The sequence below is a fragment of the Malaya genurostris genome, chromosome 2 (genome assembly GCF_030247185.1).
Source record: "Malaya genurostris strain Urasoe2022 chromosome 2, Malgen_1.1, whole genome shotgun sequence".
Lineage (NCBI taxonomy): Eukaryota > Metazoa > Arthropoda > Insecta > Diptera > Culicidae > Malaya > Malaya genurostris.
The window spans coordinates 328,998,247-329,015,225 of record NC_080571.1 but is presented as its reverse complement, the minus strand read 5'-3'; the positions used below and the strand labels follow the sequence as shown (position 1 = coordinate 329,015,225).

Below are 16,979 nucleotides of genomic sequence, written 5' to 3'. Positions count from 1 at the left end.
AGTGGACGTCTAAATGAGGCGGTAACACCAGAAAACACAAAACAAATCTACAAAATCGAGTTGAATGATCGAAAATTGCATGGCTTTAAATTGCATGAACATTTGACATTTGCTCATTGTTGACCAAAAACGAGAACGTGTTGATGATTCTGAGCAGTGTTTGGCCATGTTTAAACGTAACAAACCGAAATTTTTGTGTCGATATGTGACAATGGATGAAACATGGACGAACCTCGTCAACTGGTGAACCGCGTCCAAAGCGCCCGAAACCGCAATAATCGGCTGGGATGGGATGTGCGTGGTGTAATATTTATCGACTATCTTGAGAAAGGAAATGCCCATAACAGTGAATATTATGTAGCGTTATTGGAGCGTTTGAAGGCGGAAGTTGCACAGGAACGACCGCATATGGCAAAGTAAGAAAATTTGTTTCATCAAAACAATGCACCGTGTCACAAGTCAATCAAAACAATGGCAAAACTACATTAATTGAACTTCGAATGGCTTCTACATACACTGTATTCGCCAGATTTGGCTCCAAGCGACTACTGGCTGTTCGCTGGCCGGTAAGAAATTTCGCACGAATGAAGAGGTTATCGCTGAAACTGAGGCCTATTTTGAAGCAAAAGATAAATCATTCTACAAAAGTGGTATTGAGATGTAAGAGCAGTGATGGAATGATTGCGTTGCTCTTGATGGAGATTACATTGATGAATAAAGTTAATCTTGAAATCTTCAATACGTTCGGTCATGTCCTGGAGACGGTATGTACATTATTACACATAAAATCATGTGCGCAAGTTGAAAATATCATTTTGCAATCATCAACAATTGGAGCAAGAAATTCGTTAGAGTATATTTCGAACCTCAAGCATTTTTTTTATGGTCGGGTTCTCTTGTTCACGTCATATTTGTTTACTTGATTCGAGCTAGAGCAATACAGTGTATGAACAATAAGACGAATTCGTAACGAGTAAACCTAACGAATAACTGGCAACTCGAAAAAATACAATTGTTGCTGCTTTCAAACGGGCTCGTTTTCGACTTTGAATTTGAAACTTTGATTGAGAAACTAATCCACCTCGCCCCTGTTGTAGATTTGCTTCAATTGAACAAAACCAATAGTGTTATTTACATTCGGTTCTATGAGCAGTACAAAGCAATTAAATTTGCTGAAGGCGACAATAACATGCACTATGTGGAATTTGAAAACATCAAATATAACATACCAGAGTATGAGTAGCAGAGTGTTTTAAAAGTGTATGTGTATGACCTGCTCTCAGTGATCTCAGTTAGAGATGAATGTATTTGACACGTACGCTTGTTGTACATGCACCCAAAAAAGCCTATACCTTATTATATAACTTTAGATCAAAGCAGTATTCCGTATAAATCGCTTGTCACCTACGACCATCAACTGATCACCTGCCAATATTGCCAAAAACCCTGTTCATTACGGTGAGTTTTGTGAGAAACTGAAAAAAAGTTATTTACACACCAGGATAACGGCATTTTCTCCACAGAGCTAACTTGAATAAGACTTGTTCACGACAAATTCTGGATAACTTTAAATTACCTAATAATTAACTTTTGGTGATTCCAGGCCCGTGCGCAAGAATCATTCAAGGAGTGGTGGGGGGTGGGGGTTGTAAAGGAAGGTTCAATGGAGAGTTCAATGAAGGGTTCAAAAGGGGGGGGGGGGAATCTAGGGGGGTGAGGATTAAAGGGAAGTAGGGGGTGAGGAAGATGCAAAAATTAAAAAGAAAAGTCAAGTTATTTGCACTTTTATATAAAAAGTACTGTATTGTTCATGGAACTTACAGTTGAAAAATTTTCCAGGGGGAAGGGTTTAAAAACCACAGCCTGTGGCTAGAAAAATGAGAATGTCTTCAACTTTCGTGCATATTTTCAAGCACCGACAAGGTATGAAGTCGATTAAGGTGAAAACTGTACCGAACCACAATGATGATCAGAATGTGTCGGCTAAAACCCGGACTCGCGATTTGTATAGCGAATATTAAGCAGCTTTCTGGAATGTCTTTTTATCCTGCCATGCAGCAGAATGGCATAGAGGAGCTTTTCTAAATGAAGAAAAAGGTCAAGTTTTCCAAAAAAAAATATTTGGTTTGGCTGGCAGTATGCAACTGTGGTCGAACAAGCCTAAGCTTCATAACTACCGAAACGGTAACCACGGAAATATACCGTGAAAATATCTAAAGAAGCAATTGTTACCATTGTTATGCAGTCATGACGCTTCCTCGCTATTATGGCTTGATTTGGAAACTTGTCATTACGCCAAAGATGTTCTGCAATGATATAACTTCAAGTTGTATCGAGGGAGGCGAATCCACATAACTGTCCGGTGTTTCGACCTATCGAGTGGTATTACTCTCATGAAGAGAGAACTCCCAATATAAACGATAAGTTACAACTATAGAAAAATTTCGAACATCTTGGACAAAAGCAGCTAAATCAGTAGCAGAGAAGTCTGCACCTTAATGGTTGGAGTAAACTCAAAAGTTTATAGTTCTTCATGCAGCCCAAGTAAGTAAATGTTATTAGTAAAACTAAGATGACTAATAAATTGTGTATTATGAATAAAAATGCATCTTAGATTGAACTTACTAAATTGTAATTTGTTCTATTCTAAATTTAATCTGCCCAGTTTTTTATCGTCAACGAGCCTTAACATACAAAATTTTTGAACAAGAACATGTTTGGACCCAACATGTGCAACAATGCCTTTCTCATATGACTTATATTTTCGTGGATATTATTAAAAAAACTTTGAAAAATTTCTCTTCCAATCTTCATTTGGGAATGAACTAGTATAACCTTTTAAATTTTTATACAGTTTTGAATCAAATTTAGAAGAATTTCTTCGATTATTGCATCTCTTCTAAATGAAGATTTGACATTTTAAGCAGACCCCGCTTTGTTGTTCCGGAACCGGAAACCAGATCCGAATAAAGTAAAAATTGGGTCAGCCGTCCATGAGAAAAAGAAAGCGAGTTCCGTTTTTGAATTTCGACCACTATTTCCGAAACTTGGGGTCTGGAAATTATTCTGGCCGAAATCGGTTGGTTCGATTGGCCAGCAACAAACATAGCCTACAAACAGTGTTGAGCCAAATTTTTCCGTGTTTTGCATCATCGCTCTACATGATGAGTTGCAATCGCAAACACACTTCACCCTGTAATTCCGGAGCCAGAATCGGATCCGAATAAAATTTAATAGTAGACTATGGGACCATAGGGATTTCCATTTGAATCTAAGTTTAGGACGATCGATTAGGCGGTCTCGAAGAAAATCGAGTGCACTTTTTTTTCATTTTTTGCACATTTTACCTTGTTACTCTAGAACCGGAAGTTCGATCCGGATAAAATTCAATAGCAGAGACACACAAACGTTTTCTGATCTCGACGAACTGAGTCGAGAGGTATATGAAACTCGGCCCTACATGAGAAATGAAAAAATGTGTCTAATTATCCATTCATCGTCAGTGCTAGGATTTTTACGCGCGTTTTGGTTTGTCTTTTCCATAATGCAAGACTAAGTAATCACATGAAAATCTTTAAAATGAAAACAACCCCATTTTTTGTATACCATCTAACTAGGTGGGGAATAAAACAAAATTATTCTGACAATGATCCTCTCGCGTAAGTTGATTTTTTCAAATTAGGAGCTATTTTTTGGGGTTTGGAAACTGATAATAGTCTGAGGGAGCCAAATCGGGCAAATAAGATGGACAGAGGAAATTGTAACCTCTGTTTGCCAGCAACTCAATATTTCACCAGATTACTGAGCATTACATGTGATCATTTTACTCTGTTTTTTTTTATATATAAAAAGAGGTATAGATATAGCTCAAACTGTTTCTTCTGCTAACTGTGTTTGAAACATATGGCACTGTACGAGTCACAAATTCATATAGATATCTTATGAAGGTCGGCAAAAAAACCCAATTTGAAATATTCCGAAATTCGTTCGATTTTGGCTGTTGAAACTATTTGATTTCGGTAACATGGTATTTATGGGAAGAATCAGTTAAAAGTAAAAGCACTTTATGAAATTCAATAATAGGATCTTTAAAATGGAATTGAAAACGACCGACACTGTCTTCATATTTTCTTCATTTTAATCATATTGTTTACAAATTTTTGTCCGGGAAAAATCTGAATAAAATTAACTAGAAAGTTGTAAGTCTTCAATTTTAAACTATTGTATGAACATATATAAATCACAAGCAAACCAAAGTAGCAAATATAAGCGAACAAATAAAAGCGGACACACAAAAAATAAAAACAAAACAACACATCGCTCAAAATGGAGCAAGCGGGACATAAGACTAGCTTTCATGAACTGCCCACGGACGGAAGTTCCATTCAACTATGTCCGGTGGCGATTGATCGCGGTAGCTTCAAACAAGACCAATCAAGCAAATGTTTTCTCACACCATAAACACAAGCACACATTTTTATTTGTTGCAACACTACGAAACACGCATAAAAGCATCAGATTCGGCGAAGGAGGCTACAGTAGCAGTAGCAGCAGCATAAATCAGAAACGACATCGACTTACATCAGGTACAACGTTTTTCTCGCCGTCGGAAAATGCAGCTTGGAACCGAAATATACTAACCAGTCGCGGGTGCTACTGGGACCATCGGAATGTACCGATGCGGACGAATGTGCCCGACAGTCGAGTAAATTACCGCTTCCGAAACTGCGGCTGCCAGCATCATCGTCACTGCTGTCGCACGGTGGGACGTTATTGTTGCAATCGGTGACCTGATAGTCACGATAGTCACGTCCGGTGCAACTGGATGAGGGGTGTTAAGGTGTGCGGGAATATGGAAGAGAAGTGTGTGTTAGTAACTACGATTATATTCTGAATTTGCCTAATAATCAGATCAGTTATTAGTTTTTGTCATCAGAAAGAAGAATCCCAATTTTACCAAACATGCAAACTCTACGTAATTGCAAAGATATAAGTGTTTTACTAAGGATTACATAAATCAAGTCGAGTGTCAATATAAGCATACCAATTTAATTGAAAGATGTAGATATATCATTTCCGGGCGAGCAGTAGACATTCGGATCGGCTTCGCATCTATTAATACCAAGCTTGACGATCGTCGGTTGTAATCAGTGTTGCCATTTCTTATCAACTTCCTTTCGATGATCTGCGTTGGCTCTGACGCCATGTTGGCGGATATTTTGCAGCACGCTCTGGCATTATTATCGATTGACAATCCGTGATAAGAGAGAAAGTATGTTTACAACCTACTACGGAAGCGTAGAGATGGGTTTAGGGTTTAGATACTGTTTACTAGAAGCTTTTAAGTGTCATATATCCAATGCGCTAGTAAGGTTAAACTATCACAATCATTCTTAATATCGTGGCTTTATTCAGACCTAAAATTGATCCACCAATACTAACTAACAGAGCTTCATAATACGTCATGATTGGAGGTGGTGTTTAAAACTCACGAGAGGAGCAAAACTATTCGGGCGGGGGAGTGTGAAGTGAACCAACGTAAACATTCAATTTTTTCCGCCCTAAAACTGATTTGGGCAGCTGTTTGTGGGACAGTGATTCCATTCAGGTTTTGGTTAACGAGGTCAGCAGATCGTAAACTGTTTTATGTTGTGGAATTAACCCATAACTTCGAATGAACGAAAGACGGATGCTTGGATTGAACACAGTGTAAGATGGGATTGACTGATCAGGGTTTATGTTTTTTTCTTACTTTGGAGGTGCAAATGAAAAGTAAACACATTCGAAGTTGTAACTAGCTGTTCTGTTAGTTTTCCTAATAATCAAAATTTTAACCGTATTTACAAATGTAGTTTGCAAAACTGCTAACCATCAGTGGGGACCATTTATCACACACTTAAGATGGTAATAAAAATTAAAAAAAAAAACAGTAGGTCAGCAAACGTAAAATCTTCGTGACCCAATCTTGGTCTTCGAGGAACAGACAAATGACAAAGCCGGAATTAATGGATCGATTATTGTCACTTCTGCTGCTCATCACAAACATTAACATACATCTTGAAATAAATCTATTTAGGAAATGAGTCCAGATAAGCCCCCATGTGGACGGCCAAAACGGTTAAGACCGGGGTAAATAAATGAAAAAAGTCCAAATAAAGCGACACGTTTCTGTTCCAATTTGTTCTTTAGACTGACGAAGACAAAACATTCGCTGTTAATAAAGTGCTTGGATAGAAGTTTTCATAATACATCGCTAGGACAGTTAAATGGCGAGATGATAAAGGATTTACAAGGTCTTGTCTCATCCCTGCATACGAGTCCATAGTAACATTTGGTCGACAGAATAGCGTTGACTGGATGTTATCGACCGGCTTCCTTCATCTCAATCGCACAAACTGAAAGCAATGTTGCTCGAATATCAAAAATGCAACGACCGCCAATGATCATCGTTCGCTTCCCTTCGCCTTTGTTCGATAATCGTTCTGGTAATCGGACTTGTCCGTATATTCGGGTGCGAACGAAGCCGACGCTGCTTCGTTGCTCGCACGAAGAACTATTCCTTGCAGTTGTTATTCGCATTGAACATACCCCCGAATGACTTAACGCGAATGTGGAACGAATATTCATACAGCGATCATCGTCAAAACCCTTATTCGCGATCATCGTTCGTGCTGTCTTTGAAACAAGCAAATTAAGACGTTTCCCCCTGCATTATTACCATAGTCTTATGTGTATGTGATGAACCGTATCACAGCACTCTCCCATTGCTGCTACCTCACGAGATATGATGAATTTATTAAATTGAAAAATGCTTCGCGAAGAATGGAAACCAACGATCATCGCAGTGACGCTATTCGAACCAATTCGAAGAGTAATGCTTATGACAGACATGTGATATCGGTATCACTGTACACCATGAAATCACATGTCTGTCACCCTGAATCACGGTGGTATCACGCGAGCATCATGATACAACGGTGATTTCCGTACTACGGTCATTCATCGTTGTACTGCGCAAAATCACATTACTGTTTACTGCTACCAGCGCCATTGGCGAGCGATGGTGAACTCATGAAACAATATTTCCTTTTTCTGAGCATCAAATAATAAACAACCATCGTCATATTTTGAAAAAAATCTCGGTAAAATGCTAACAAGCAGCATAAAACTTATATACTTTGTAGCATATTTTCAAAAAGCAGTCAAACCAAGAAATATTCATTAATTTGGTGAAGTTTTGAAATACAAATAAGGAAAACAATTTATTCATATTTGTACAAAAAATCAGCACTATTGAGAAATTGTTTTCTATTCAATAACAAGTAAGATTATTGTTGAAATGGATTTAAAAACATAATGATTTATATTTTGAATGCACATGTGGTAATAATAAACGATAAATATCCAATACATGAATAAATCAATTGTTTAATCATCCTGTTTGTTGATGACCTATCGAAATTCCATTTATAACATTGGTCCCCTATATTCACTTCTGGAAACTCTAAATCTTCTTATTACGTCTTCTTGTGCCATCGGGTTGAATGCCGTTCGATGGAAAGAAAACTTGTTTTTAAATTGTTTAGAAAGAGTCTTATTTTGGATATGAATAGAGAGAACAGCGAATCATGACTTTCAGTAATTGAAGCAGAACACGTACCAAGTTACATATTCAATTTAAGAAATACTTGTAATAGTTTTCAGTGTTACTTCATAAATATAGCATAACAACTTTAAACTTCTCAAAATCCTAATAAAACCATTATCAGATTATATTCCAGTGTAGTAGACCGTTTTTCATAAGATTTCTGAAGCACTTTGCTATTATATAATACCATCAAACCTATGTCAAATCTATTTCGGAATGATTTGAAATTCAAGAAGGTTTTAAATTCAGTTTTATGATGAACAGATTCCTTTTCATGAAAATTTCGTGATGAATAAACTGTTTCGTTGACAGAATTTTTCTGAAATATGTGTGTGCCATGCCGTTTCTGTTGGTTACATACTAATGATATCTTAGATTTATTTACTATTTTGAGACTCAATCGTAATAGTTTATGCGCTCTTATTTTTATCATGAATATGCGGATGAAAAAGGAATTATGACTGAACATCTTGAAATTTAAGCGGATTTGGCAAAAGTCGGTAAGATCTACAAACAAAATTTAGTGATTCATCACCATTTTGGTAGAAATCAGCGTCGTTGCAAAAAAATAGTGCTCGTGTTTCGAAAATTAGTTCTAAAAGCCTTTCATATTTCCTCCATTCTATATTTATATTTTTTTTTTATTTTTATCAGTGAATGTTACGGTAGAACATCAAAATTATGAACATCTAATTTTGTAATGCTAATTACATTTAAACAATGCTATGATGATACTGTCATCCAATGAAGACTCACACACAAATAGTTTAATAGTTAAGACAGAGAGACAAGATTATATCTGTCATAAATTAGTTGCTAGTAATAATCTTCAAACAACAAAAATTTTTGGTTTCTATATTATCGATCATCGGAGCTGGGAAATTAGGCTAAATTTTGAGTTTTTTTGTTTCACAGTACATTCATTCTGTGCGCGAAACATGTCTGTAACCTCATCGTTGTACGCGTACAACGTTGTACAGAAATCATTGTACGGAAATCACATGTCTGTCAACGGTATAAAGTAAATGAACGAATGCCAAACGGATGTATAAAACGAACATGCACGATGTATAGCAGCAGCGAAGAATGTATTAGTATATTCGGGTTCTCTACGATTATTGCTTATTCATTTTCACCCTTCTCTCTTTCGTGCAGAGAAGAGTTCAACGTTGTTCGTCCGTCTCGTGAGTAATAGAAGCATATTCGCGGCGAAGATCGATGAATGAATTAGTTACACGAAGAATATTTGCAACATTGACTGAAGGATGACGAATATGGAAGAAAGGAAACGTTGATGATTCGCTTACTATGCCGAATTACGACGACTAAACCATGTTGCGTGAGTTAGTGTGATTTGAACAGATATGCAGTCACTCTAAGAAAGGTACTATTTCCGGTATCGGAATAGCCAAGTAAATTTGCCTGGTCCTTGTCTGAAAATTTTAAAAGCTCTTCACTTTACTATTCAAGAGTCGGAAGTCAAATTCGTCCTAAATTTCTTAGCGATCTAGCGATGGGACTTTAAAACTCTACATTTTTGAGTTTTTGATCACAGCTTTCGGTACCACTGGGATCGGAAACTGGGGGCCGGTATAGCTAAAACCGATTCGTTAGGCCATCAACTAGCAAGACCAATACCATATTGAACAGTTTTTAGCACAGTTTCGCAGTTTTTTTACATTTTACATCGTCGCTGTAAATGATAGTATGATTTTTGTCGTGAATACAACTTACTTTACTTTACTATTACCAACATGATTTTTGCTAACACATGGATCAATAAGTCCCGAGACTAACAATGGAAACAACATTTTTTTTGCAAAATTTTTTTTTATTCATCAACATAATCACCTTTTAGGGTGATACAATGGTTCCAACGTTTTTCCAATTTTTCAATACCATGTTTATAAAAATATTTATCTTTCGCTTAGAAAAAAAGCTTCAGTTTCAGCGATGACCTCCTCATTTGAGCCAAATCTTTTTCCCCGGAGCATTTTTTTAAGATCAGCAAAGAACCAGTAGTCACTGGGGGCTAAATCTGGCGAGTATGGGGTGTGCGGAAGCAGATCAAAGCCTAATTCGTTCAATTTCGCCATCATCGACTCGTTGCTGTTTTTGTTCCATCGAAAGCAATCGCGGCACCCACTTGGAAAAAACAATTTTCATGCTCAATTTTTCATGAAGGATAGTAAATACACTTCCCTATGATACCTGTGTCATCTCAGCAATCTCACGGAGCTTCACTTTACGATCTTTCATTATAATTTTTGTCAATTGACTCACATTTTCCGGTGTAACGGCTTCCACAGGTCTACCCGAGCGTTCCGCGTCATTTGTGCCGGTACGACCACGTTTAAACTCGGCGAACCACCGACAAATCGTTGCTTTTGATGGACAAGAGTCCGGATAACTGACGGTGTTTTTAACCATTAAAAAACAATGTTTTATCAAAACACGAAACTCGGTTTTTTTCCATTTTTTGAACAAACTACAAAACGACTTTATTCCAACCTCGATAACTCAGCTGTTTCTGGTCGGATCGATTTAAAATTTTGACCCGTTTCAAGCAAAGGTTAGAACTCTAGAAAGACGTGGTTACTGGTTTACTACGAGCGCCATCTCTGCTTTAGTCTCGGGACTTATTGATCCATGTGTTACATGCCATCGGAAATATGATCATCAATTTATGATAACATTTTCAGTTGTATTACATAATCACAAATAATAAAAATGAGTTTTTTTAAATGTATGATATCAACGAGTATCAAAGAAGAAAACTCATGACGCCTTTCTCGTAACTGTGTAGGTATAGAAGGTTCACACTTGATATATTATTCTAGCCTGCACAGTTGACTGAGCAGGAAGTAAAGCAAGTGAATCATTCCGCTTGGTTTCGACCCAGAGCTCAGTTCCAGTTCCAGTATCAAGAATTTTGTCAAAATTGAATCAATTGCGGGACGTTCGAAGACTCAGTTTCCCTTCATAGAAAGATCGATTGCGTCATCCTGCTGCTGGTCGTTTGCATTGTAGCAAAATACAGCGAAAATTGGACAAGAATGGGGAACATTATGCAAAATCAGCCCTTCTAATGGCTCCAAATGTTACCTAAAGAGCTCAGGCCCGTGCACAAGAGTCATTCAAGGGAGCGGTTCAAGGGTGGCGGGGGTTCAGGGAGGTTGGTTTCAAATGGTGGGGAAGGTGCAAAAAAATTGCTTTTTGTTTATTTTGTTGTTTAACTTGTCGAAACCTTAGTAACGTTTCGGATTTCGGATAAGTCAAAAAGATTGTCAGAGAATGAAACTACTTAACTTCTTGAAACGAAACATAGTATTTTTGTCTCGTAGACATCCCATTTGATTCAAACATATTTTAAATAGAGAAAACCCTTTCGTGTTTAACTTTAAAAAATAAATTAAACTAGACTTGAAGTTCCTGTTCCAACAACAAACGAGAAATAAATTCACTTCCGATACTTCCCCAGACATTTTTAAACAAACCAATCTTTTCAGCGAAAACTATTTTCTGTTATGTGCAAAACTATTGATTAACTACACTCAGTTTTTATCATTTCTGAAAGCAGTCCCAATTCAAACTAGAGAGCTTTGAGAGTTTCAATTTTGGAAACAAAACTTTTAAATCTGCAGTAACAGTAAAATTAAAGTGTTCTAATTAAACCATAACTTTGAGATTCATGTCATGCAACATAAAGTTTCCAATGTCGGTAGAATGAATTAAATTGTTGTATCCAACCGAGCACTTGAAATGCTCTGAACCGCTAGCTTTCGGTGGCTTTACTTTTGCGGCACGATTGAAAAATCTTAATGATTATTGCACTGCATATTCCGAAAACCATAAATCGAAGTTTACAATCAAATTCCCGACGACCCCACACATTCGTCTCAGAACCGAACAACAAATTGGAACTACTTCCAATTTGTTTCGAAAAATTATGACCTCCGTTCGTGACTCGGTAGTAACTGACGGTAGAACCACAGTCGAGGGTTAAATCCCTAGCAGCCAATAATCGTAAAAATTAGCAACTCAACAAGCTGCTTGCGCTACTCTACACCAAATACGAAGCATGATAAAAATCAGTAGCGTTCGATCGACGATCACGCTAGCGCTACCGGCAGAGGTTTAGTGCTTTTTTTTGTGAAGGGACCTCTTGACAGACCTCTCGAGCGCATTGAAGAAACGGTACCAAGGTGAGATCGATGATTTGTTTCACGCGTGGGGACCTTAAGCCCCCCCAAGACTACTAAATTGAACGTGATTATCGACAGGCGTTCAAATTAACTACCACGTTGGCATTCGTGCGTACAGCCTCTTTACGGGGCAGCCGAGGGCCATAGGTCAACACGTTTATCTGACTAGGTGATATAAATTTCGCACTGTGCTGTATGTAAATTGGAGCGGGAGGAAGGTCGTTGTTAACCTTGGAACTGTGTTGGTATTTCAGTAAACGATACACGAAACTTTCACCGTTTTTTTGTTATTTTAAGTGCTGCAATCGGTTACAATGTTATCAACCAGCTGTGGTGGTTAGCTTATCGTCTGAGGAACATACTCGTACCGGATTGCATCGAATCGATAAGTGAGGTTCAAAGTCACATCCAATCACGGTACATAATTATGCTCCAAGTCACACCGATTATTTATGATCACACTAGGCGAAATATTAGCTTGACCCAAAAGAATAGGAATTCGATATTGGTCATTGAGTTGACTTATGAGACAAAATAAAATGTGAAACATGCCATCATATTTTGAAAATGGGGTTAAACGTAGGTTGAGTTCGCAGGACAGACTAAGGAAACGAGGGTCAGTTTCGATATTTAGGGTGAGCAAAATAAGCAACTCAAAAGTGTGTGAACACATTTAATAATTAAACCATTCAATTTCATTGTCGGATATGTGTTTGAAATACGTTCTTGAGAGGCCATTACAGGCCTAATGATTTTAACTTATGATGAACAAAAAGGCAGATGCCAATCAATGTATGCCGTACAGCATGGATATTAAAATTATATTATGGGTAGTGCCGTATAGTTATTAAATAAATTAACATTGTTACCTTGAATCACGCTGAAACATTAAGCACAGTAAATGACGGGTCATTACCTGAAAGATAAAATGAAATAAGTATTAGTAGGTTTGTTTAAAACAATAATGAATTGAGCAGTATGGCGATAGTTTGATCTAATGTTCCTTTGAAATGAAATAGCAATCAGGACAACGGAGAATATGGTCAAAATACACGAAGAGCTATAGTTCAATGCAAGACTTTGCCCCGAAAGGCGGTTCGATCCCGTAGAGAAAAATGACGTGCTGCATGAACTTTAATAAAACCCGCAGCTGTCGGTTTCTCGCTTGCGCACAGACATACCTCTCCCCAACGTCCATCCATCCATCCACCCATTCATCGACGAACTTAACTGAATCAATGAAGCAATTGGAGCGTACTACTATCGGGGCACGAACGGCGACCGCAGCCTCACGCTTCACGATGATAGCCTAATTCGACCCCAGAATGCTCCACCAGCTGCATTTGCAGATTCTTTGAGGGCCTGAAAGGTCTTTCGGTAAGTTTAAATGTCACATGAAAGTAATAATTCTTCGGATCAACCGTTTTACCAACCCGCAAGGTGGCAGCACGACGACGGCGCAGTGGTCTTTGACTCCAGATAGAGAGAGAGAGAGACGGATTTGTTTAATTACATAATACAAATAGGGGCGTACAGCGCCGATGCGGGAGTCAGGAGAAATTTGTTGACGCCAACACGACATAGGCTCCTCTAGAGAACTACCACAAACTGAGCATCCAGGCATCGAGTTTATTACAAATTCAGAACCAAGCGAAATATTTGGCTTCGCAGCTTGCTCGTTGCAGAATGGTGCCTTCAGAAGAATAATAGTTTATTGCATTGTTTCTACAGTAATAGACTGAAGGCACACACTTGGTTTGAAAGTGCGAGGTGGCTCACTATAAGTAGAAAACTGCTAAAAATGGGTGGATCGTGGCATAAATTATCTTCACCAACAGTATCTAGGTGTAAAGGTTACCGAGGAACGGCGCAGTAATAAAGAGGTGATGCAAGAAGAAAAAAATTGTTCTGATAATATTTTCGTGCCAGTTGAGTAAGACCATTTCAGAGAATTGTTTGTGGCAAATACACACTTAAAGAAAATGAAAAAGTGTACATGCAATGGACAAAAGTATGATGAAATAATATTAATTTAGTTGAATTGAACAGACACTACATTAAATTTTACAACATGTTCAATGGATTTTGTGTCTACTCTAGTATTGAATTTGGATGAATTAGATGTGCGATTAATGACATTTTCTCATTTTTTTGTATCTACTAGCTTACATAAATTGTGACGCTGCTTAGGTACTTTTAGCGAGATGTGAACTTATGCGATTATTGCGTACTGAGTAAGGAAAGTTCACTAATTATTTTCATTTATCGACATTAACTTACACTATTTGCTTACAATATTAAAAAACTTCAGAACTATACATACGATTCACAGCCGAAACGACTAAGAACTTTCCAATATATTGAGCAATAAGACTTTTCTGAGATGGACTAACTGAACAAACAAAAGGCACTGATACCGTCGATGCTTCAACCAAAGGTACAAGAAACTGCAGTTTTGATCAAGTAGCACTTGTATCTCATTGTGGAGAAGGTACATGAGATTTAATTGAACAACATTAATAGTGCAATATACATTAAATTTTGTTTTTGAGTTCGAAGTAGTTGAATTCGCATGCGATAAAAGCAATAGACACTCTGTTGAACATGTATAAATCGAATGTAACATACCAATGTACGGGGAGGAGATCTCATTTACTATAGAAGAACGAATGCATCATCCTCCTTCAGTTGCTACCGGGAAATTTGTTCGAACAGTCATGTCGCAGTACGGACAAATTCTTTGTATTTAAAAGGAATTTAAAAAACAGGATATCTTGAATGACGCAATTTGATTTCGCTGTAAATAATTCACAAGTGTTAGATATTCAAATTTTATTCGATAGACTGATAATATTAGACTACAACAGCAGAACATTATTCTCAACATTTGCTACTTAGTCATTGTAGACTAACTGGCGCACCTTCTTGCGACCGTTCCTCATTAAATTCCGTACATACTTTTTGGCGACAAGTTTTGACACTTTTTTCCAATCTTTTTCGAACTGTTGAATGGTTTCGGCTGCCGAGACAGGTTTCCTAAGATGTGCCTTCGTTAATGCTCAGAATTTCTCAATTGGTCGAAGTTGTGGGCAATTTGGTGGATTCATGTCTTATGGGACGAAAGTGACATTTTTGGTTGTATACCATTCTAACGTAGATTTGTAGTAGTGGCAAGAAGCAAGATCTGGCCAGAAGTTAACAGAATTCTTGTGACTTCGAATCATGGGTAGAAGTCGTTCTTGTAAACATTCCTTGATGTATATTTCGCTGTTCATTGAAGCAGTGGTGATGGAAGGTTTCGAAATCTTACCGCAGCTACAAATTGCTTGCCAGACCATAGCTTTCTTACCAAAATTTTCGACTTCAATCGATGACTCGGACTGGTTTAACACTTGCCCTTCTCGCACCGTATAATATTGTGGTCCCGGCAAGGATTTGTAATCGAGTTTCACGTGGGTTTCGTCGTCCATGATTATGCAGTTCAAATTTCCAGCAAGAATCGTATTGTACAGCTTTCGAACCCTCGGCCTGATCGATGCTTCTTGTTTCGGACTACGTTTTGGTTGTTTCTGCTTTTTATAGATTCGAAAATTCAAACGTTTTTTAGCACGAAGAACATTTGACTTCGAAGTGCCCACTTTTTTGGCCACATCCCGAACTGAAACCTCTTTCTTTTGCTCGAACGCCTTCAGTATACGTTTATCCAACCGAGGGTTACCAGGACCTTTTTTTCGACCCGTTTTCGGTTTATCCTCAAAGGTGTTATCCTCACCGAACTTCCTCATTGCATTTCGCACAGCTTTTCCACTTACTCATTCCATTTTTGCAATCTTTCTCAGTGACAGTCCGCGTTCCGTGCACCATTTGTACACAATTTTTCGACGTTGTTCTGCTGAAAGTCCACGCATTCCGAAACAAACTAATGAAAACGAATAAACAACTGCACAAGTGGTTAGAGAAGAGTGTAAACAACAGGACGCAGCCATAAAAATTAACAGATTCTGAACCATTGCGAAATGGCAGCGGTTTTTGGTTGCGTCCATACTTCTTGGGACAGTCTTTATGCGGAGGCTTTAGACTATATAATATAAGAAAATCCTTCGGGAAAGTGGAGAAAATCTAGAAATTTATTTTGTATGGACTTTGAAATTTTCCACTCAATGCATGCTAGATCTTCGATGATTGTTTGGCACGTATCGAGTTGTGCAATGCTTGTCCGTTGGAGAGCAAAATATGAATACTAGATTATTAATAAAATCGTTCGGCGCCAAACGAGCTGATTTGTTTTCATATTTTACTAAGGCCAGTGTGTTTTAGGGTGCTTTAGAGGTCTACTTTCACGCTTCAAATCTGATTTTCTCCGAAACGGTGACGAATATAAAAAAAACCCAACTGACAATCTCGTAGAAAATTAGTTTAGATTATTCTGTGAAAATTTCAGAATGATTCATTGACTTTAGCGGTCGGGAAAGTCGTTTTTTCTGAAGGAAGAATTGCATAGCTGAAAACGCCGTCTTTCAACTTATTCATTGAATATTTCGCCTTCAAAAGCATGGATCAAAAATCTATCCTGACAATGTCTAGAGATAATTTTATTTAGACGCAATTAGTGCATAAAAACATACATGTTGTCGCGATAAAAATGAAGTGAATGTTATTTTTGTGAAGGTAAGTCGATTTTTTTTGCAAGCGCCATTTTTTCTGCTGCAGTTTCCTGGTAACGTAACGAAACATGAGAGAGAAATAAAACCGGCTCATCAAGGCTGCCAAACAAGCGGTAGCTTTATTGGATGCAGACACATTTTATCAATTTCTTCAAATTGTATGTTCGGTTATTTATTTGAGACGAAACGTCTTCAATTGGCCCAGACACGATCCAAATTATATCAACCCATTCGAGACGTTTTTGGGTTTATTTTTTTTTTCGCAACATCGGTTTTGGCAGAGTACTTTGAAATTTCAAATTATTTGCGTTTGAGTAGCTATGAACAGTTTCGTCCGATATACTCGAACCATCCCTTTTTCCTCCTGTTGGAATATTACAACGATGGAACCGAGATTCGGGAACTCATGGACAGGTATTACCTCTTGAAAACGATTCATTCCCTTGCTTACAAACTGTTTGG

At 37.8% G+C, this 16,979-nt stretch overlaps 1 protein-coding gene across 5 annotated transcripts in view; it reads right to left on the bottom strand.

Moving 5' to 3' along the window:
- LOC131431478 (protein Shroom) overlaps nt 1–16,979 on the bottom strand; it is a 547,622-nt gene that overhangs the window by 60,941 nt on the left and 469,702 nt on the right. For 3 of the 5 annotated variants that reach the window (XM_058597214.1, XM_058597217.1, XM_058597215.1), the window contains exon 8: nt 4,582–4,821. The exons of 1 other annotated variant lie outside the window; for it this stretch is intronic. In XM_058597214.1, coding sequence (XP_058453197.1) covers nt 4,582–4,821 — 240 coding nt within the window. The remainder of the gene's footprint in view (nt 1–4,581; nt 4,822–16,979) is intronic. One more of the 5 variants, XM_058597216.1, reaches the window with a different exon arrangement.